Source organism: Pleurodeles waltl, chromosome 1_2, assembly GCF_031143425.1.
Source record: "Pleurodeles waltl isolate 20211129_DDA chromosome 1_2, aPleWal1.hap1.20221129, whole genome shotgun sequence".
NCBI lineage: Eukaryota > Metazoa > Chordata > Amphibia > Caudata > Salamandridae > Pleurodeles > Pleurodeles waltl.
The window spans coordinates 84,358,428-84,382,660 of record NC_090437.1 but is presented as its reverse complement, the minus strand read 5'-3'; the positions used below and the strand labels follow the sequence as shown (position 1 = coordinate 84,382,660).

Here is a 24,233-nt window from a genome sequence, read left to right as displayed (position 1 = left end):
GCCACATATCTGGGCAATGCTTGATAAAAGCTTCATGTTTGAATCTCTTAAATACAATTTGCACTTTATTAACTTGTGTGACACTCTAATATAATTTGAGACAGATATTAAAAGGCCTAGTGATTTGTGCCATAACTTTACTCCAAATGTTAGATATATTAATTTGGGTTATTAGTTGAGAGGGGTGAAATAATAAACATAATCCTTGTCACTGAAGTCACTAAATTAACCTGAGTTCAACCGCTTGGTAGCTATGGCACAGAGTAGACAGGCTTAACTTAGAGGTAGTGTGTAAAGTACTCAGTGCTAAAACAGTAATAAAGTCAAAATGCAAAACAATAAAAATCCCAAAATTCAATTAGGTAAATAGAGTGAAATGTAATAAAGGAAATAACAACACAATTGCAAAAATCCCATTAAGGGGAACAAGAGATATTAATTATTAAGGTTTTAAGTAGTACTAACCCCTAGAAGAACAAAGTGCTAGTGATAGTCAGTGGTTCTGGCAGAACAGGATCTAGGCACAATCTGATGCCGACTGTGTTGGAGTGCGGGTTGGATACGCAAACAAGTTTCATCCTGGTTAGCGATTTTACCATCTGACTTTAATCCTTTCAGTCTCAGTCCACCACAGAAAAGTACACTTCTAAAGCCCTCCAGGTCCTCATAGGGTGGCAAGCAGAGGCTAACAGGAGAGTCCAGTCCCAGTTCAGTTGCCAATGGTCAGCTGGACAATTTCAGGAAAAGGCCTTTTGTAGCTTGTTGTGTACCTGTAGATTTACCAGAAGGTCATATGACCTGTAGAGTCCACTTCCTTTTCCTGGGTATAAGAGGGAGAGCAGGTCAAATCTTCTGGACTCTTTTCATCTTTCAGATAGCAGAGCAGCTTTACTCCTTATATGATCTTCCACAGGTCTGTCCAGGATTTCTTTTCTGTAGCAGGTGGCTGTAGGTGCCACATTTATTCCTGGCATGGACTAGTGGGTGGAAATTATCCCTGGGGATGCCCTAACCAATGGGGTATACATTCCTGGGGCCAATCCTACCTCCGTTGGGCATTTTCATGTTGGCCAAAATCTTCAGCCACATTAAACTTGGGCTCTGAGGGCTGGGGACATTTGTGTACTAAGGTAATCCTGGTGTCCTTCCCAGCTAACACTATACTCCAGTTTTGGGCAGTCAACAACTCAAACTCGGAGACCAAAGCTTGGTTAAACCAAAGCTGAGTTTTCAGCAAGCAGATAGTGGATACACACACTGTGTTTTGACATTCTGTTTCTCTCCTTTGAGGTATGCCCCAAATGATATATGTAAGCTCAACAGACTTGTCTACTTGGCTCTGACTCTGTAATGTCAAAAGAGGCTCACTGTGATTGGGGTCTGATTTGTTGGGAAGACAACAGAAGGGCCCTGCCCAAGTGTCAGCTAACATTTGTCTGTGACGGGAGGCCTCTTGAAGTGCACCCCAAGTATCATATGAAAAGCCCCAGCAGGCCTGATAAGCAGGATGTGTCATTCAAGAAGGACTACACAGATGTCAAAGAGGATCCTTCTAACCTCACCTGCTTATTCTATCAGGTTCAGATGGGGCATCTGTACCCATTCAGGTCAGCCTGTTGTTTGCTCCTGGAAGAAGCTCACATCTCACCACAGGGGGGCCATCATACTGCTAGGTCACAGATGAATACTTACAGAAAGCTGGCTTTGTACAGGCTAAATGTAATTTTCTGAAGGACCTTTTTTGTAATAGACAAAATTCAACTTTACAAATAAATTGGATTTGATTTACCTATTGAAATGAGTCCTTGAAATATTTCTCTAGCTGTTTCCTAGGTGGAGATAACATTTATTAAAGTTAACGTTGTATCCTAGTGCTTTTCTATGCAATAGCCAAACCTGATACAGTGAAAATAACTTTGAGATGCTAGTCCCTCTAAGTGCATGTTTAACATTAACCTTTAGATGTCCTATTTTTAAATGTCAGAGACCCTGCCTTAATGGGCAGTATTGCTTACTTAAGGATGACTAATAAATGTTTAAAAGGAGGGTTTTAGTCCTCTCAAAAGGGGTTCTTTTCTCAGGTCGAATTGGGGTGCCAGGCCTGCAGTCATGTTTACATTGTCACTGCACCGGGTGGCTCGATGAGTGCTGCAGCCCATTGGTGACATTTAACTTACAGGCCCTGCGTACCCTGTGGCTACCATATACAAGGGGCTTATAGGTAAGTTAAATATGCCAGTCAGGATTATTCCAATTTCATTATGTTGAAAGGAGGAGCAAAAGTACTTTACCACTGGCTGATGCGGTAAAGTGCACAGCGGACTGTAGCCAGCAAAAATAGGGTTCAGCAAAAAGGCCAAAAGAGTTTGGGGTGACCCTGCAGAAAGAGCTAATTTCTAGCAGTAAATGATGCAGCATATATTCAGCGTATATACAGAGTCACATCCTGCCTGATCAGATTGTTACTGGTAATTCAGAGAAGGAAGTCAGCTATGGCTTTTATCTATAGCATAAATATGCTGCAGATTCTGCTTAAAAGGGAAAGATCTCCTTAAAAGTCTATTGGGACCTCAATCAAGCAGAAGATGTTTCTGTCCTTATTCAGAAGGGGCTGATTTCCATCTTGGTGATGGTCACAAAGAGGCATTCTCAGATAGATTTTCTCCTTTTAACTCAGTTTTTACATAGTACCAAACTCATGATAGGTCAGGGGCTTTAGTGACTTTGAAGTAAGTCTGTAAGTTGTTTTCGGTAAGGCAGGTCCAGAGTGTTACGGAGGGCCTAGACGTTCCTCAAAAAAGGATTGGAGCACATGAATAGCACCCTTTTCAGGGCTAATAAGGGAAATCCTACATCCCTGACATTCACATCACTCCTGGCATTGGCCAGCATCTCACTTATGCTCTCAAGCTGTAATGTAGCCCCCATGGATTGCTCTCAGATTCTGAACTTATGTTTTTGACAGGTAACGCAGACCACTACCTACTGCATTCGGTTCATGAAGTCACCCACTGTGGCTTCAACTCAAGCCACTCTGCTTTCCATCTTTTCTAAGACAGGTTCAGCGGCTGTGACCATTTAGTTAAATTTTTATAAAGATTTTTCAGTACGCCATCCAGAGCTGCTTGCATCATCGTGTGCTCCTTGATTAATTCACCCATAGCTGAGCCGTGCCTTCCTACCCTGCAGACTCGTTAGTTCTAGGGTTTAGGCATCTTTTTCCCTCACCTTATTTTTTTAATCTACTGCCCCATTCCTCAAGATATATCCCTTACACCACCACTCAATGGACAGGCTTCGTCTGGAGCCCACTGGAGAAAAACGCACGTTCTGGACGATGCTTCCAGACTCCACCCATTCTCTGCCACTAGGACACACTGGCTTCCCAGTTCTGTGGGGCCCCATGGTAGGCTGATGCCCGGCCAACAGCTGCTGGGAGTACCCTCCATGCGTCTTGTATGTAGCAGGACCTATGCTCAACACACCCCTTTCTCAAGTAGCACCAGAACACTCAGCATGGCCTTCGAACAGCATCTAAAAGTTTGATTGAGTCTTCAAACCTTAAAGGAATCCCAGCCATGGCTCTTCAGCAAGAAACTGTAGTACACAGCTTCCTCCAGGTGAATCCTTCCATCAACGCAGAAAGAAACTGCTGGTTGATGTGTTTCTTTCGCCCGTTCCTATTCAGCAAGGGCTGACGAGCGTTGTCATTTTTGACTCTGCTCAATGCAGCTGTAGATGTTGGTTTCCCCTAGTTACCCTGCATCTGGTGCATCCTCTGTCCTTTACCCTCTTCAGATGGCATCACCTTACTGACTAGTACCTCCCTGGGGTCCTCCTGGAGGAGGAGATAAAAATCATAGGTCTGTAGAACCGAGAACGGATCTGTCTGCTGAGCTGAAGATCCTTTTTCGTTGTTGGCCTTTAATCGATCGCAGATACTCTGTGCTGGGGCCTGAAAGGCTCGGCTGAAAGCAGCACTGAGAGACCTGGCCTCCAGTCACAATAGTGGCGCGTATTTTTACAGTGGTGAGATGCTGCAATCCTGCGCAGTCAGGAAGATATGATTCCTGTTCGATCATGGCCAATGTTAACGTTATTAGTTTTATTGGAATTGTTAAAAATGTGACTTGAATGTGATGTTAAATAGATCCGGGTGTTTGGAAAGCTATTTTCACATAAAAAAAACTATTTGTTGCACATAGTTCATTCATTCAGGAGCTGCTTTTAAGGGTTGGAACTTTGCATTGTTCTTTAAACTATAGTTGTCTCTGTGAGTATCACAGTATACGCTGACTTCCACCAGTAAACTCGCCAATAATATTTAAATGAACGATCACAATATAACATATATTACTTTATGCTTGCTTGTCAGTGTTTGATAACTTTAGTCAAGGTGGAAAACGCGGGAGCACACTGACGGAACTGAATTTGTATCTGAGGTAACGGTTAAGGCTTAAAGATTCGCAGAAAAAATCCTGCAAGGCGCAGACACACATCCTTTATATGAGGAGCATATAGTTTTAAAGTTGCATTGTTACATAACGATTTAATTTACATTTTTGCACTTGTATAACTATAAGCAATACCTCAAAGCCCACATACAGTTGATCTGGAGCTGATATTTAATTGCACGATGCCTGGTCCAGCAGAAACCTGCAATTTTTTGTATTATTCTGGAATTGCATTCAAATGTATGTTGTTTTGTCATAATCGTTTTTCAAGCAATTCCTAGAAGTTAACAAATATATATATTTTTTTTTGCAGAAAAGGTCGTTTCTATCACTCATGTTTATCCGTCACAGGGTAAGATATTTTAACATTGAATAAAAGCACAAATGATGTATGCGTTTTAATAGCATAACATAGCATGCATATCCAACTGATGAAAAGGCCAATAACTTTAATTATCAAGTAAAAGGCTATTCTGTGTTTTATAAAGTGATATTCTGGACTACAAGAGTGATAAGGTTTTGGTGGAACTCGAGAAATCCATGGAGGTGGATGGGAGGACAATGATGTAAGGGCTACATGTACAAAACATTTTTTTAGTCGCAAACGGGACGATTTGCAGAATCGTACCGTTTGCGACTAGAAAAATGCTTTTTGGGATTTACAAAGCCCAAATTGCGATTCATTAACTTGTTACTGAATCGCAATTTGGGTTTTGCTATTCGATATTAGGAAGGGGCATGTTCAGGGCATCCCTTTCTAATACCGAATCTGAATGGTATGTATGGTTGTTTTGTGATTGTGAATGCGGTTGCAAAACAATCCCAGTTAGCACCAATTTCAAATTGGTGCTTACCCATTCACAAAGGGGAAGGGCATCCCTTCCCCTTTGTGAATGCGGGCAAAATCGCTTTTTAAGAACAGGCAACTGCCTACTCTTAAAAAATGAAACTGAAATGTTTAATTATTTTTTTAAACGCATCCCATTTTCCCTTAAGGAAAACAGGCTATATATAAAAAAAATGCTTTATTTAAAAGCAATCACAGGCAGGGTGGTCTGCTGACCCCAGCAGGCCATCCTTCCTGTGAATTTTGTGATTCCCAGTGGGTCGCAAATTGGGACCTACCTCATTAATATTAATGAGGTAGGTCTATTTGTGATCCACTGGGAATCGCAAAAGAAACTCAGTGGAGTTTCTTACATTTGGAATTGCAATTTCCTAATTGTGATTTGCATGGAATTGCAATTAGGAAACTTTAATTCCAAATGTTAGTACATATGGCTTTAAGTCTTTATATCCTTCCGATTCCAATACACAGGGTTTGCAGACAAGGATGCGCCCTGTCACCTATCCTTTTTGGTCTGACTCCGGAACCTTTAGCAGCTAAACTACGGCAGCATCATGCAAAGTACTCTCTGCGATTTGTAGACAGACCCCCTTCTAATTTCGTGGACGTCATGGTACTATATATTAGTGATCCCCAAGATAGCTTGAGCCCAGTATTAAGGAAATTTATTAGGTTTTGAAACCTGGCTGGTCTCACAATAAACAGTAGAAATTCAGCCATTTCGCCACCGACTGAATCTACGTGAAGAGTAGAGGTGTACTTTCCACAGGTGTGCTGCACTGAGCCAGTTAAATACCTGGGTATTTGGATTAACCACAATAGGGAGGTGGTCATAACACTGAATTATGGCCAGCCGCTTAATGGTCACGAAGAGCAGGTGAACTGGTGGATTAAGCTCCCACTTTTAATGGCTGATAGACTAGAATTTATAACAAGCATTTGCAATGCTACGGTCTCGCATTTGTGACAGTTAGAGCTCTTGGCGTTGAAAATGACAAAGTTTTTAACTTTTTTTTTGTGTGAAGTGATGATAATTCAATAGCACTATCGCCATTTGTATGACCTTGTGGCTCTGGAGACCCAAAAAACTGGAAATAGCTTATGAGGAGGGGAGGCAAAAGTAATATGCTAGTTGAAAAAAAAAATAACAAAGCCCTGGAAAACTCGAACACTTATAGGGAATTCAGGATTAAGTAAAGCATGTGAAATGTAAGCAGGAACAACATAGTTACATTAACGCTTTTACACTTAACTTATTATTCAGAAAGCAGTGAGTGTTTTTGCCTGAAAAGTTAAGGACATGACTATAGGGCCTGGTAGAGACCTGTTTTAATGTCCATTGTTTACATCCTTACAAAACTTAAGCAGTATGGTTTAAAAAGACCACATCCCTGAACACAGAGCTGCAGTACACATTTTATAAACTAAAATAAGGGAAAGCAGCTGATTAGGATCGTGTTAATTGTTTTCCACTCTACGCATCAATTAGGTATTGTAGTGCCTCCAGGAATGGTGCACTTCCCCACCTGCCGAAAACAATGGGGGTTATTTACAAGCCCCTTGCCGCGGGTGGTTCACTTTTAATATGGGAAAGAGCGACACACCGGCGGTGCAAGGGGCTTGTAAATAAGCCCCAGTGTTGTTCAAAAAAAGAGGAGAAATAAAAGTAGCGCTTTACTGGCAAACTCTGTAAAGTGGTGCTAATATGTGTGATTGTGAATAAAACCAATCTGCCCACTTTGTGAGCACTATTTCTTGCTTTGTTTAGTTTTTTTCCGTAGTTTGAACCTTTTTCTCTCTCCGTCCTGTGGCTGCACTTTGGAATAGAAAAATGTCAGAAAAAGATGACATTTGCTGCCAAAGTGTTTCTTTCTGTTTTGGATCCATTTCACAGGGGAATAAATAAAGGAAAGGAGAACAAGAAGACAATTGGAGCCAAAGTGTTTCTTTCTGTTTTGGATCCATTTCACAGGAGAACAAATGGAGGAAAGAGAGGGTAATAGACGTTTGTTGAAGTCATGGTTTGCAGCAAGTGAGGAGGAATGAGACAGAAAGAGAGGGAATAAGAGGAAGAAAGGGGATGGGCAACTGCCAGCGGTAGAGCAGAAGTGAACACTAGGTAGGTGGGCATGTGAGATAAATATGGTGAGGAGGAGGGAGGTGGGGTTCATCATATTCAGAAGGGGACCCCTACACTGTGGTAAGGGAGAAAAATCCATGCAGTCGGTTTGGTTTTATAGTACGTGGACCAAAGACGAGCAGAGGAGCAAACTTAAACGACTAAAACTTTTTCCACTGTACGCATCAACCAGGTATTGCAGTACCACCAGGAGTGGTGAACTTCCCAACCCTAGGAAAACAATGTTGTTCAAAGAAAGACAATAAAACAAAAGTAGGGCTTCACTGACAAACTCTGTAACATCACGCTAATATGTGTGGTTGTGAATAAAACCAGTCTGGCCACTTTGCGACCACTCTTTCTTACTTTATTTAGTGTTTTTTTTAAAAAAAATTCGTATTTTGAATCTTTTTTACTCTCCATCCCGAGACTGCACTTTGGAATAGAAAAATTTCAGAAAAAGGCAACATTTGCAGCCAAAGTGTCTTTTGTTTTTGGGATCCATTTCACAGGGGAACAAATAAAGAAAAGGAGAGGAAAGAGAATAGGAGCCATTTGTTGAAGTTATGCTTTTCAGGAAGTGAGGGGGAGTGAGACAGAGTTAGAAAGATAAGAGGACGAAAGAGAGAAGTGATCACTGTAGAGAGGTGGACATTAACATTAACCTTTAGATGTCCTATTTTTAAATGTCATAGACCCTGTATTAATGGCATTAATGCTTACTTAAGGATGACCAATGCATGTTTAAAAAGGGTTATTTTCGCAGGTCAGATTTTCAGTTTTAACCTCCACAGGCAGGCTAGCAGTGCCAGGCCTTCAGCCGTGTTTGCATTGTCACTGTACCGGGTGGCACAATGAGTGCTGCTTCCCATTGATTACATTTTACTTACAGGCCCTGCGTACCACGCGGTTACCATATACTAGGGACTTATAGGTAAGTTAAATATGCCAATCAGAATTATGCATTTTTATGTTCAAAGGAGGAGCAGAAGTACTTTACCACTGGTTAGTGGGGTAAAATGCACAGAGGTCTATAGCCAGCAAAAAAAGGGTTCAGCAAAAAAGCCATAATAGTTTGGCGGTGACCCAGCAGAAAGAGCTAATTTCCAGCAGTGTGCGATGCAGCAAATATCCAGAGTCACATGTAAGATGAGTTTAGTGAGGGGGATGGAGTGGGGTTCATCATATTCAGAAGGGGGCCCCTACACCGTGGTGTGGCAGATAAATCCATGCGATCGGTTAGATTTATTGTGAGTGGACCAGAGATGAGACGAGGGGCAAAGTTAAACATTTTCCACTGTACGCCTCAACCATGTATTGCAGTACCACTAGGAGTGGTGCACTTCCCCAGCTGGGGAAAACAATGTTGTTCAAAGAAAGACGTGAGCACAAAAGTAGAGCTTCCCTGGCAAACACTGTGAAGTGGTGCTAATGTGTGGTTGTGAATAAAACCAATCTGCCCTCTTTCTGTCCACTCTGTCTTGCTTTATTTATTTATTTCATATTTTGAACCTTTTTTTTTTTTTCTCTCTGTCCCGGGGCTGCACTTTGTAATAGAAAGATGTCAGAAAAAGACATTTGCAGCCGAAGTGTGTTTTTTTTTTTTTTTTTTTTTTGATCCATCTCACATTTGAACAAATAAAGAAACGTAGAAAAAGAAGACAATTGGAGCCAAAGTGTTACTTTTTTTTTTAGGATCCATTTCACAGGGGAACAAATAAAGGAAAGGAGAGAAAAGAGAGGATAAGAGCCATTTGTTGAAGTCATGGTTTTCTGCAAGTGAGGAGGAATAATGGCGTCAGCTAAGCATGGAATAGTGCGCCATGCTGATGCATGAGCCAAGGAGAAAACCTAAAAGAGTGCGCAGGAAGGAACATACATAAATCAAGCAGTGTTGTGGGAGGGGTAAGTGGATGGGGGGAGACCGCACAGGAATATTAAGTGACAGCCCTGCAAATGAAGCAGTAATTCATATTAAAAGAAAAAACACAAGCAGAGACCTCAAAAGGAGAGTTGGGACGGGCAAGCAATGTTGTTGGGGGGGTCAAGAGTTCAGGGGGGGTGGCATAGGGAGATTAAGTGACGGCACGGCAAATGGCTGCACTAGTAATCAGGAAGCGGATGGCCAACAAAACACAAACATGGCTCCTAAAGTAAACAAACTGCTGGGCATTGCACTGAGCGCCGAAGAGCGGAGTGTGAAGCCTGGCATGTGCACATCCCCAACCCGCAAGGCAGTACCTCCTCCTGTGGGACAACCAAAAGGAACCATTAGTGAAATCGCCATGGGAGTGTATGAGACACACAAAGAAGGGCCAATTACATGTAATACACCAATAAAATGAGTGAGAGCACAGGGGCGAGCAGGCTGCCACGGGCAGTAAACAACCCACAATGGTGAAAATGAAAGCGGGTGTGTAGTTAAAAGGGTCAAAACCTGCGATGCAAATGCCGACAGAAACATGAGACACGGCACAGGGAGAGCAGGCTGCTATGAGCAGGAAACAACCTGCGAAGGTGAAAATGATAGCGGGTGCGCCGTTAAACGGCGCATGGCCTCCAAAGTAAAACAATGATTAAACCTGTGATGTAATCAAACAAGTAAGACAGCATAGAGGAGGGTGGAAAGTGGAAAGTCTTGGAATGCACAGCAAATGTGACCAGATAAGATTTACAACCCTGTTTACAGCAGAGCTCGGAAAGATGAGCACTCCTCTCCAGTGCTCCAGATGAAAGCTCAAAGTAGTCCCTGACTACATCTTAAAATGGTGAGCAGTGTATTTAGATAGTAGTTGGACCGATCTCCTGGGGGGAGGCAAAAAAGGAAAAAGGTAGGACAAAAGAGTAAGATTACTCAGTAGCAAGCAAGGAGTTTTAAAGGACACTGGCGTACAAAAAATCACAATGACTTGGTGGAGCTCAACCTCACAAGCCATCTACAACAGGTCGCTAAGCCACAGTGCAAGTGCTGTCTAGGCGCAACCTAAAAATGGATTTGTTACCCAAATTATTGTACTTCTTTATTAACATACCTTTTTTTAGCTTTTTTAACACATTGCAGTCTCTGCTGATTATGCTGGCTTGGGCTGAAAAAAGACCCACAATAACCTGGGATACACTGACACTACCCTTTAAGTTGGGAGCAGTCATAGTTCCTGATTTAGAACGCTGCTGTACATGTGTACAAACCCAGTCTGTGTACTGTTGGTTCAACGTTCATCATTATATAGCACGTTTTGTGGTAGAATGAGCTCTTGCATCCCCCATAACATTACAGACTGCCCTCTGGTTCAAGCGGCAGATGGTAAAAAGAGATAAAATAAACTTGGTGCATTGCACCATCAAAGCCTGGGAAAAATGAAAAGATAGAACATGGAACACAATACTCTATGTCCCTGGCATTACGCTGAACAAACATCCATCGTTCCCCATGGCAGCTGTAGTCACCTATAACCCTGAGCTACAAAAACTAAAACTGCTTACCTAATCGGACCTATATGAGAATGGGGAATCCATATTGCTGGACAGTCGGAACTCTAGTGTGACCGTTAGCTCATTAGATATTCTTCTGCATCATAGACTTACAGCTGTACGCAGAAAGATGTCACCTGTATTCACTTTGGAGCCAAAGGCTTTTGGCCCTTTGGTAAAGGTTCTGGAGGCAAAAATGCCCAGGACACTTATAACTGCCTTATACCGTAAAGCATGAAATAACACTCTTATGCACAATCTTCCTGCGCACTCTGGTTGGACAAGGACTTTGGAGTGCCATTCACTAATTAAATCTGGGAATTCTGTTGCCTCCAGATTGGTGAGCTGCTGCCTAACAGTAGGCTGAGGCTTATACATTACGTCTTACTAGGTAGAATTTATTATCACCCGGCCAAATTACACAAGTGAAAAATGAAACCGAATTTCCGATATGAGCGATGTAACATGGAAGATGTGGAGTCTTCTCTGTTTGGCATGGAAATGTGCCGGCATACAGACATATTGGAAACAGATAATTCACATATTACAAACCATTGTGGATACCCCCTTTCAGATGTTGCACTACTGGGATGATAAATAGTACCATATCACGCTAGGAGATTCACTGCCTTGGCCTTACTGATAGCAAAGAGGCTGGTTGCCCAACAGTGGGGGAGGGCTATGTCCCTACACTCAGAATGGGTGAAAGAACTCACATACTGTAATAAGCAGCTTGAACTCTAGGAGGAGCTGTTACCCGAGGTCTTTAAGCGATACCTGACGGAGGCAATGCAACTGATGGGAGTCAGCTGCAGGAGAAATTGTGATCAGCACAATGCATAACTGCTGGGATTATTCAGATTAGGTGAGTGGGGGGACCTTGGTGCACTGTGTTGATTTTTGTTGTTGAGATTTTGTGCTGTAATAGTGTGATAACAAACCCTCAATAAAAATAAAGCCTTTACATCCCTCGTCAACATGATTCTATGCTCAGTGTCAAAATATAGAAGAGATGAGATTTTCTTAAAATAACCAATATGTTGCTGCAGTAGATCTAAAGGATATTCTGGAAAGTGTCTTGAAGACTTAAATAAAAAAGTAATTGGGTTTTTACAATTAACCATCCCATGAAACTCCACTGGTTCATAATATTGATGAAACTCTTTTTTCTGACTTAAGTCAGAAGATTATGGTAAAGGACATGGGAGCTATGGTTTCTAGCAACACCCTATCAAGGAAAACCAGGAGATTAATCTTCTACTAGCTAGTTCACTGTGCTCTATTTCAACTTATCCTAATTGAAAGTAAATTTATTGACCAACATCCTGCCTTTTAAAGATAGTTCTTAAAAAGGTATTTGTTTTTCTCTCCAGGACAAACAATGTAAGATCTTGTATTGTGTGAAATATCACATCTATCTTTTGAGTTAGAGAGTGTGGATAAGCCTGAAGCAAGGCTGTAATAAAAAAAGATAAACCTTCAGGTGAAGACAACACTAAACAGTACTTGTTTCATGGGTTTAGAGGTTGAGAACTAAAGCTCTTTTAGTACCAAGTAAAGCAGTGGGAGGAGCCATTCCAACCAAGAATTCCTGTCAACCTATCCCTTGCTTACTCCATTGGCTTCCATCAAAGTCCAGGACGGAGTTCATGCCACTAGTTCTTACATCCTTGTAGAGGATAGCTATTTGCAAATCTATTCTTGAAATATTGACATAAATGATCAGTTTGCTCTGCTTGTGAAACTGAACTTGATCCCACAATGCATAGCAAGATGAGCTGGAGAGAGAGCAGACTTATGGTCTGCTGACCATTACAATACACTCCTGAGAAGGACTATCCCCACCCAGTTTTTTGCCCTTTCTACAAATTCAGTTCTGAAAAATAATCATGAAAAATAGGATAGCATCTGATGCATCAAAGCCAACATCCTTAACTGTTAGCACTAAGCCTGCAGCTGTACATTTGTCTGATTCCAATTCAGCATTTTATGCAGACTTAAGAGAGTCCAACAATTTAAAGTGTTCGAATTTTATTTCCATAATGAAACTGGTATTTGTAGGCAGTTTTCAGTGTAAGATAGGTCTGAGAAATTAGGCACAACCAAATAGTCTGTTTTCCATCATGCAATTTTACAACACACTTTAAGCACAACATTGTTGAATTATTAGCTGAAGTTATTACAAAAGACAAATAACCAATTCAGGTACAGAAACAAATCTCTTGTGTTCTCAAATCACCTCCCCAAAGGTTAGAACAGCTCACTTCAGTACTCAACTCCATCAGTTTAGGCATTTAAAAATAATACCACACATCTTCTCAGTTGGGTGAAACAATTTAAAGCCACTGAGTGATGCATGTCAACCAGTAGTCCCCAATTTTATCCAGTTCACTTTAGGGTCAATCAACAGCTGGTTAATCTCAAAGACAAATATTTGGAAATGTTCTTGTTATCTTGAACTTTTATGTAGTGCTCTGGCATACTGCCAAAACAGGACCTTCTAGAAGATACTGGTTGCACCACCTCAAGTGAGTGCCCTAAACTCACTGCCAGGAACACAGCTTTATCAATAGGATAGTTCCAAAAAAGTGGAGGAGAGGCACTGTACCACTGATAAAACCAGCTCAAGTCAGCTAGGGGGAACCAGTACAAGTCATTCTTCAAGGCTATGTGGCAGTAGGGCACGGAACACTGCAATGCTGAAGAACAGGAAATTCAGATCAAGGAGGTAGAACTTTGTAGGGTCGCCCAACTGCCAAAACAAAATAACTTGGGCATCTCAGGAACCATAGCGCCCCAGCCCTTCACAAATTTGACAATTTAGGGCTTCCTTCCTCCTAGACCTCACTGCATCTCTCTTTGTATGGACCAGCTGCCACAATGACTGACGTTTTGGGGAAGTGCACCCGGTCCCTCCTCTGTTTCCCCTGGGTGAGCCTAACCTTGGTGCAGTGTCTCCATTCAACATTGCTGACATCCCTTTCATGCTGCTACTCACTCCACAACGTTCTCCATTCCTCGCTCAGATGTGCCAGCCGTGCCTGCTTCGTGTGCTTTGAATACCATGGTCTCTTCATTAGCCCCTGCTGTGCTTCCTTAAAAATCTTTTCACTCACTACTTAATATTCAATCCTTGTTATTGTACGTGGAACAGACTCAGACAGAAGACTGGAAGGACAAAGTGGAGCTTTCAGGAACCAGACAGTGGATACACACAAGTAGTTTGGCATTGTTTCCCTCTTTTGAAGTGTCCCCCCAGTGTCATATTAAAAACCTGTCAAGCAATTCTTGACGCTTTAGCAGGATCACACACTGCCATGCCAACAAGAGGCCCACTGTAATGGAGGCCAGTCTAATGGGAGGAACAGAAAAGGGTGCAGGTCTGTGTGTTGGCTACATCAGGCCTCTTTGAAGTTAATCAAGTCCTTGGGCACAGCTCACAGGAATCATGTGAAGGGTACAACGCTCCTCCCCACACTGAAGGTGTTTTGTCTCTGACCTGGGAGCAAGTTCACACTAATTCACAGCCATTGAAATGCTAAGTACTGGCCGGTAGAAAGGAGGAAGCAAGGTGCAAATTTACTTTGGGGGATACCTTGCATGGCAAAGATGACTTTTTAAATATTTATTACCAATCCAACTTTACCAATTAATTGGGCTTGTAATAAATATTTCAAATAGTCCAAAAATAAAAGTTGATAGCTGTGTCCTAGGTCGAGATAGCATTCATTAAACTTAATACTTAACATTGCTTTCCTATGAAACAGCCAGCACTGCTAGAGTGCAAATAGAAATGAGGGTGTATTCAATGTAAGGATGTTTAACATTGACCTTTACATGTCCAGAGTTTAAATACTATGAACCGTGCTTTAATGGGTGACTTATAAATATATATAAGCTCAGTTTTAGGCCTGTCAAAAGGGGATATTTTGACAGATCGATTTTGCAGTTTAAACACTGCATAGCCAGGCTGCTAGTGGGAAGTCTGCAGTCATGTATGCATTGTCACTGCAGTGGGTGAATTAATGAACAGGTTATATACAGTGTGGTAGGTGCTCCAAGCAAGAGTGTCCTCGCGCTAGGTTGTAGTAAGAGAAGCAAGAGATTAAGCATCATCCTGGACTACTGTGCTAATGGAAGACACATGAAGCCGGATCATATTCCTTTTAAGAGGTGTGTCTTCAGGAGGGCCTTAAAGGTGGCCTCTGATGATACGCTCCGAGGATGTTAAGGAAAATAATTCCACTGCTAAGGAGCTAAGAAAGTGAAAGAGCGACCTTGTGTTCTAGATTTATGAATCCCAGCAATCCATAACAAATTTTGGTTAGTGGATTGAAGGTTTCTTGGGGGAGAGGGGGTGGCACAATGAGTGCTGCAGCCCACTGGTGACATTTAACTAACCTGCCCTGGGTACACTTTGGAAAGTTAACTATGCCAATTAAGGGTATGCCAGTTTCACCATGTTGAAAGGAGGAGCACAAGCACTTCTGCAATGGTTAGCAGGAGCATAATGCACTGAGTTCTGTAGCCGCTGCATAGGGTTCAGTAAAAAGGCAAAAAAAAATGGAGTGACCCTGCTGACCAGGTACCAGTAGGAAACCTGCAAGGGCTGAATAATGTCAGTATATTGCACCAATGGGGCTGACATTTGTTACAGAGGCGGACAAAGCTTGGCCCAATGTTTTTAATTATTTGGCAGCACAGAGCTGTCTGAAGTTCCACAATACTGCAAAAAAAGTGAGTGACTGGTGTCTTGTGTGATATTTGGGGTCCAGGTTAATCCTCAACACACCAAAGTTATGTCACATCATGCAAGTTTCTTACCTCCTGGAAATTACAACCTACATGTGGAAATAGTATGCAGTATCCTGTCTGTACAGTGGTTGCATCTGGATTCGTTAGGCATTGTGGGTTAGATGTGCTATTTACTGGTCGCAAAATACTGGTTGCAATTTGTGTCCAGTATTTTTGCGGTCTGTAAAACTTTTGGCGAACTGACCTATGAACCATTAGGTTGGCTTTTGAAAAATAGAATCTGAATGAGTCACATTTCAACCTTCCTAACTTATACTCACTGGTATGTCGCAAATTGCAACTCAATCTGATTGACCACAATCACGGGGATGGTGACCAACAAGGGTCAGCAGGTCAGCATGGCTTTGATTTATTTTCAATAAAGTAAACATTTTTTTAATGTAGCCCATTTTCCTTAAAAGACATGCTGCTGCATTTAATTAAATAAAAGAGGTTTTCGTTTTTTGACAGTTTGTTTCAGGTTAAGGAGTGGTTCCCTAGACCTCATATATTTCATAAAGTAATGTTAGCAGTAGTTTTAAAAATGTTAATGAAATTAGGTTGATAGTTTTGTTGTGCTGGTGAAATTCTTCCTACAAATGTGAACTCTAAGTTATATCTATACTGTGGTACTTTCTTTAATTAATCTACTGATTTTGACCCACAATTATTGCCAAAGATAAGATGCCAAATCTCAAACCTCAAGGAAACACTTTGATCACCAACCATTTTCTGGGTATTTCTTTGAGTCAGTATTTACCTATTTAGTGATATTTTACACACTATTGTAGAATCACACATCTTGGTCCTCTTGCTATACAGTTCTAAATGCTCATATACTATGTGGTTTGCACAACACAAAAAGTTTTCTGATTGCCTTGAAAACGGCTCCTTCAGGATGAAGCTTGTGTTGCTGATGTATGTTCTTTTAAGTTCATGTGAAAAAACACATGACTGAATTTCTCGGCAACAAAGAGATCCAAGAATGCACAATGTGCTGAGCTTCTACTGAATTATAGTTTATCTTTGCATTTATGGTGTGCAGTCATTAAAGCGACACCGCTAGGGAATCAGATGTAACTGTGGCATCCTTCCTCATTCTTTATCTATTGATCGTCAATAACTGGAGGATTGTAATAACCAGTTTTCTCTGTTTATTTTTATATTTATATATGCTAATATATGGTAAATGTACAACATATATTCTTCTATTACTACGTACGTTATAGTTGGTTAGTTTTAGTTGTATTAAAGAAGTGTTATGACCAAACTCAAACTTCTGTTTCACCTGAGTTTTTAAAAATGTTTTATTCAGTTCAGTTTTTATACACTTCAACACTAAGTGAAAGTTCTAGTCATTACCTTAAAGTTCAGTACAAAGCCAATTTATCAGTCATACAATTAACAATGCACTTCATCAGTATGCTCAAACAAGAATCACTTGATAGCCTTATGCCTAAAGGATGTTTTTAGAGTTCAGCAACCTTGAGGCACCAGTAATCAGTTGGTTATGTTTCCCAGCATGGAGAGGTCACTTGTAATTTTTTTTTGCCTTGATTTTGCAATTGTAGCACCAAAGCTTTTCCTTTGAATTCATTCTGACTCTAACCTTAGAAAGATGAAGGCATTTGATAGTCTGCTTCAGAAAATTCACCTTTGTCATAAATTCTTTCAGCTAGTGAGTGTACCCTGACCTCGGTACAGCTGACATATGTTGTACAACTACAAATGCAATCAGGATTAGTCTTCCATTATACTGGCATTTCAACGTTTTCTTCTAAGTAAGCAGTATGTATGTGGAAGGAGCCAGGTCCAGGGTCATTCTGAGTAAGGCACATAGGGCCTGATTACAACTTTGGAGGAAGGTGTTAATCTGTCCCAAATGTGACGGATATACCACCAGCCGTATTACGAGTCCATTATATCCTATGGAACTCGTAATACGGCTGGTGGTATATCCGTCACATTTGGGACGGATTAACACCTCCTCCAAAGTTGTAATCAGGCCCATAGTGTTTCGGTGACATTTATCCAAATAAGTATCACTTTCAGACATTGCCATAGCAGATGGAGGGAGGAGTCCTGAGACTAATGGCAAATGGGGCAATAGTGAGATTTGTAGAGTTCATGGGATGAGGTTTTATTGGCATAGTATAGGTCTCAAGTCTGTATGTACTTACTCTTCTGATCCCTGAATTACTTAACATTTCAGGTGATTGAGGAAAAACCTATCCTACTCAACACAGATTGACCTCAAATTTGAGGTTACTTGGGATTCAAGTGACGCACCAAACTTTTGTACGTTGAGTGATCTGATCCCATGCAATACATGCTTCCTTATAATAAAACATGTGTACATAGGGGTGGCGGTGGAGGGGCAAGAGTGCCTGACCTGAAGATTGCTTCACTGTAGTGGGGCTCTGGAGGTTGGAAGGCAAGATCTGACATAATCCTTGCAACACAGCAACATTTATTGTCTTCTGGCACCCACACTTTCTAGATGAACAACTGCCTGTGATATTGCCTCCATTAAACTCCATCTGCGTGGTCCCCATTTGCTCTTCAGTGCCTCTGCAATGCTGGAGGAGGGGACACAGACCATCAGGGATGAGAAGCTGATGCAGGAGCAGACTCAGTGGCGATTGAAGGAAGATCTTCGCAAGCTACTGTGGAGTTGGGGATTTGGCCACTTGCTGCCCATGTCCGGCCTTTGAACCTCGGCATGCGCCTAGCTTGGTGCAGGTATGAGATAGAGGCTGTTGGGCTCTAGGCCACATGTTCAGTGTGGGCCACCGTTGATTGAGGTGTGACATGCCCCGCTAATCCATGGTGTGGGGCTGGCCCTGGGGGCCACTGTACAGGGTGATCCAACTGATTTAACCAGGCCCCCACACTTAACTATTTCCCACATAATGTGGCACATGATGGAGGGTGCCTGGTATAATATTGACCGTGGGCCTTTCTGCATAAATGTGGCCATATGGAGGACGTGCTACTGAATAAGTGTATGAAAGTGGATTCTTCCTCCTGCCTTGTTGGGCCTGCATGTTCTAATTTTCCCCTTACCAGTATGCCTGTAAAACACTAGAACTGCTGTGGGTCTGCTTGTGCCCCGTGGGGGCGAGACCTGCACCGCCACTGTGGCAAGAGTGAAAGACTGACCTGTGAGCATATACATTGCTGACACTACAAGCTGTATGCTGCACTGCTGATCCTGGGGGTTGTGAACATATCCTTTCTGGCTCAGCTGGATGACGATGCCATGGTCCTGCCCTGCTATCACTCTTGATGGAATCCTGGTGGATATGACAGAGAAGACACAGTGGCCTTCCTGTGATCTTCGGGTCCTTATGCTGCCGGCCCACTTGGGCATTCCCAGCTCTGTGACAAATGTATGACGAGCAAATAAAGAATGGACAAACATGATAATAAGCAATGGAAACTGCTGTTTGAGTCCCACCTTGTGCAGAAAATGGTGGACACTGAGGGCTCCGGGGCTGGTCAGCCTGGTCAGGGCCTAGTGGAACAGGGAAAATACAGGACATTAGTACACTACTCAAGGCAATGCAGCGTAGTTTAGCATCCATTCATGACAAGATTGACTCACTACTAACATGGATCTTATGAACACTAAAATGGAGAAGAAAAGGAGCAGTACAGATAGCGCAGAAAAGTGAATTTCCGATGTGGAGGTTGATGTGCATGCCAAGACTGAAAATAGTCTGGACATGAAGAAAGTACTAACTCTAATCAAAACCCAAAATGAGGACCTTGAGGCTCGCTGAAGGTGCAATAATTTCTGCATACCTGGTATACCAGAATCCACCAACACCAGCAGCCAGGAGTCTTACATGAAGTAAATGCTTCTGGTCCTTTTTGGGATGGATATCCTCTCACTCAGGTTCATGATGGAATGGGCCCATTTCCTTCTGGCACTGAGACCAACACTGAGGGTGCTGGAACAGCCTGTAATTGCCCAACTGCTCAAGTTTAGAGACAGAGAGCGGATCCTATGGGTGGAAAGGGAAAAAGACCTAAACTACAATGGGCAATCCATCTCTATTTATTCTTTTTTCATTATGGCAGTCCCAGAGCCAACTCCTCTGAGTACAAGCCATTAAAAACAGGAACTGCAGCAGGCTGGGATTACATACGCTATGCTATACCCTGCTAGACTAGAGATCACAGTGTAAATCCCACAGCAAACACACTCCTTTTTGCATAGCACAGGCCTGCTATATACTGGTAGCAGCAACAATGTTGGCAGTTCATCCACATCTGAGTGACATTGTATGTAGATAGTCACTCTGGGAATAGGTTCACAGACCCAACAGCTGATGAATCTTCTCTTTTGTGCAGAGCCAACTGATAGTGGATACATAAAGGTTACTGGTGAGATCTTCTGCTTGGGGGATTCCTATTGGGGCATCCTCTATTCGTACTGTTTTATATGATGTCACTTAAACCTTGCTCCTGTTGTTACAGATCTAGGCAAAGTGTTCATTGACATCATTAATTGCTGCACTCAACAATACCTTCACACCACCCTAACCCCTAGAGTAGTACTGTCTCACATTACGTTACCCCTTGGTACATGGTACGTCCCTGAAATTATAGTGAATATAAACTGTTTATATGCTTGGATTTGGTTATTACCATTTCAGGGACTATTTGTGAGTGGGTAGATTTCAGAAGCTTGCTGTCAGTGTTAGGTTTCTAGTGTGGAAGGGAAAGAGTTGTAATGGTTTACACATGTTCCATGAGAGCTTTGCTCACAGTGACACAGTCAGACCATTACATGTCATGGACAGCATGCAAAGCAGCAGTCTTATACACCATAAAAGACTAAAGCTATAAGTACATCTGATCGATACTCATGAGCACTAGAGAGGTACAGTTCCTCAAATTGAGCATCAGATGACTGAATAATCCATGGCAGGTGCCAGCATATCATGATAGACAGGGTGTCAAAATTTAAATACTGCAATAAACCCACCTGAAGAAAATGACAGTATTAACAAAAATAGGGAAATGGGCTACAATTCACTGTGCCTCGACATACTCCTCAAACTCACATGATGTTTCCATCCTGGTTGAAAAAGTTCCCTTTCCATCCCTTGCAATCCAAAACAGATGACCAGGGCAGATTTGTAGCTGTACACAGTACCATAGTAGGAGACTTATAAAGATTATAAATAATTATGGGCCAGTTAGCAGTTTGTGACTTTTGGCTGGCAACCAAGAATGTCATATGAGTGCAATCTGTCAAACACCTAGCCCAAACACTCTCAGATCACTCCCCCGTTCTATTATGCCTTGATTGCCCAAACGTGTCTCGCCCTCCGTTCACATGGAGACTATGATCTGATGTACTGTCAGATGTTGTCTCCAGTGAAGAAATTAGAGAAGAAAGTATAGAACTCTTCAATAAAAATAGAAAGACAGTGGATGGCATGGGTACTTTGTGAAAGGCCTTTAAAGTGGTTATTATGGAAGTCTATATGTACAAGCAGGGAGGGATTTTTTAAATACTGCATGCACACTTAAGTAAACGTGAGTGCAAAATACAAGACTGGGAAGGCAAGTATATTGGTGGCTTAGTCCCCAGTATCTGGCTGAAATACAACTCAAATTAACAATATAATGAGGTGACCAGCAGGCAGGTCTAACATCTTGTGAAAAAATATGAATGTCCGATCATACGTTGAGGAGGAGAGACCATGTAAAGCATTGGTGGACATACTGACGTATCCTTGGGCCACTACTGATATTGTCATGTTAAACTGAGGCTATGGTCGCCAATACCCTGATATTGCTGGTATAATCCTAGCTCTCACTAATTTCTATACTGCCCTGTGCACGTCTAAAACACACACAGGAGAATCAGTTATTAAATATTTGGAATACATTGGGCTGGCATGGTTGAGTGAAAGGTATCATGAATACTTAACATCACCCATCACCATAGAAGAAATAGTGAAGGCGGCACAGAATATACCAGGGGTAAAGAACTGTGTGCTGATGGTCTGCCTTGTGTGTTTTATAAGACTATATCCCTCCATTAGCCTTCTAAGAGAAGCCACCCTTATGACTCTTCTCAAACTGGGTAAGCCACCTAACCGATGTGACTCATACAGACTGTTATCATTCATTAACACCAGTGCCAAAATGTTAGCTAAGATTCTTGTGACGGGCTTAAACTAATAATTGTGCTGCTCGATCAGTTGGGCTTTGTAACCACTAGATCCACATTGCTTCATCTAGACACAATATTTGCTCTGATCAACCAACTGAACCTAGATCTGGAGGTGGCGGCGGTACTATTAGTTGCAGCCAGAGCTTTCGACTGCTTTCAATGGGCTTTTCTTTTCACCATCCTCCACAGAATGAGAATACCATAAACTTTCTCAGATTTCAAAAATCTGCTCTTCACCAGTCCATCTGAGTGCTTGCACACTAATGTATTACTATGCAGTTCAAGAGGAATAATGCAAGGCACCAGCTTTTTCTTATTTTGTTTGCTGTAGTGGGAGAACCACTCGCTTGCAAACTTTAGCTACTCTACTTGCAGTATGCTTTGAATTTTACAGACAGAAAATTATTATCCCTATATGCTGATGATGTGGACCAGTATGATTGGTATCCTAAGGACAATACAGCTCCAATCATCTGTGAATATATAAAATGTGGTGGCCTCCCTAGCCTACATATCAACTGGGGTAAATCTCTTGTTTCCCTCTTATTCCTGTCACAAAAGAATTTCCCCCTGAATGCCTACTCAAATTGTGCTCTTATTCTGTGAAGTACTTGAAAATATAGATTAATCAAAATTAAAACGCTTCTATATAAGCGTGCGACTCAGGTCAACAACTGGACAACCTTATCTCTTTACTTTGCAAGTAGAATTTCTCCAGACAACCAAAATGGTTAATCTTCCTAAATGCCTTTATATATTCAACATCATCCATGTACTGCTACACAGATGGTTTTTGAAAACACTCAGATCCTTACTGGTTAAACTGACCTGGTTTGGGAAGCAGCCTAGACCTAAGCGAGAAGATTAGTACTCTTCCACACAAACAAGGCAGTTTTGCCACCTTTAATTTGGAACTGTATAATTTATGAGCACATGCACATTATGCTCACTGTTGGTTTCTCCTTCAGTGGCCACCAGATGTGCCCATTGAAAAAGATGATGCTGTACCAGTCCCACTGGATCACTGCTGCAGTATCACTTTAAAAGTAAATGCTCTGATATTAACTCAGACAAACATCAATGATTCTGGCTTGTCGGGACTGCTGTCCAGAGCCGATTTGCAACATCTCCTTTCACCACAAATGTCATCTTTCCATCACTTGGAGATCATGCAGCCTGTGAGGAGAAATCATTACAAATACTGTGAAAGTTCAAACCAAACAAATTTAGGGCCTGATTTAGAAGTCAGTGGAGGGGAATACTTAGTCACAACGTCCATGATTCTGGCTTGTCAGGACTGCTGTCCAGAGCCGATTTGCAACATCTCCTTTCACCACAAATGTCACCTTTCCATCACTTGGAGATCATGCAGCCTGTGAGGAGAAATCATTACAAATACTGTGAAAGTTCAAACCAAACAAATTTAGGGCCTGATTTAGAAGTCAGTGGAGGGGAATACTTTGTCACAACGTGACGGATATCCTGTCGACCGTGTTACGATCCCATTCTATCCTATGGGGGTTGTAACATGGAGAGGGCATCTAAATCAGGCCCGTAGAGATTTAATCCCAGGGGGTCAGTTCATTCAGTTGCAGTGGTTGGCTGTGGGGCAGGACTATAGTCCATTAGAAAAATTCCTACAATAATAAAAGCATGAGACCTCTAAGGCAACCTTCGATACATTCCTGTAGGTTCCCAGGTCACTCGCAAACTCTCACCCTACTCCTTACGGCGAATTCCACTAAGGCCTCATTACACACATGTATGACTGTGCAATCAGAGGTGCCAATTGGATGCCCCAAAGCAAGGGAAAAATTGAATAGTGAGCTGTATGATAAGCTCTTGTGTGCAAAATTGTACACTAACATCTAATAGAAGACTACGCAAGACACACTTTAAATTTCTTGCTATGTTTCAACTCTTTGCTTGGTCTGAAGGCTCAGGGACTCCACAAGTTGCTCTAGGTACGGGGTGGCAGATGCTGAATTCCTGCATCTGGTGTGGTCGTGCCCTCAATCTTGGATTACTTGGCTGCCGTAACTGAGGTAAGAGCTGAAACGATATCCTACCCAATTAACCTGAACCCCAAAATATTCCTTCTATGGCTCATCAGGGATATTCCTTCAGGGGTGAAGGGGTTTGCCGCTGTAGTGCTACTGCTTCCGAACTGCAGAGTGGCAGGGGGTGAGCAACCACAAGAAGGAGTGACTTTGGTACCTTAAGTATTTTAATGAACAGCTGGAAATTTAAGCAGGATTGCTTCCACCCCTTCCCCCCCATCACTTCCCAGGGATATATTGACTCCATTATGCACTTACCTGCTACATCCTAGGGAGTATGCGGCGTTCAGTT

At 42.0% G+C, this 24,233-nt stretch overlaps 1 protein-coding gene across 1 annotated transcript in view; it reads left to right on the top strand.

The window, feature by feature from the left end:
* The window catches only part of DGKQ (diacylglycerol kinase theta), an 848,589-nt gene that overhangs the window by 745,596 nt on the left and 78,760 nt on the right, over positions 1-24,233 (top strand). Inside the window, exon 14 of the mRNA XM_069236577.1 lies at positions 4,768-4,806. Within this exon, the coding sequence (XP_069092678.1) occupies positions 4,768-4,806 (39 nt within the window). The remainder of the gene's footprint in view (positions 1-4,767; positions 4,807-24,233) is intronic.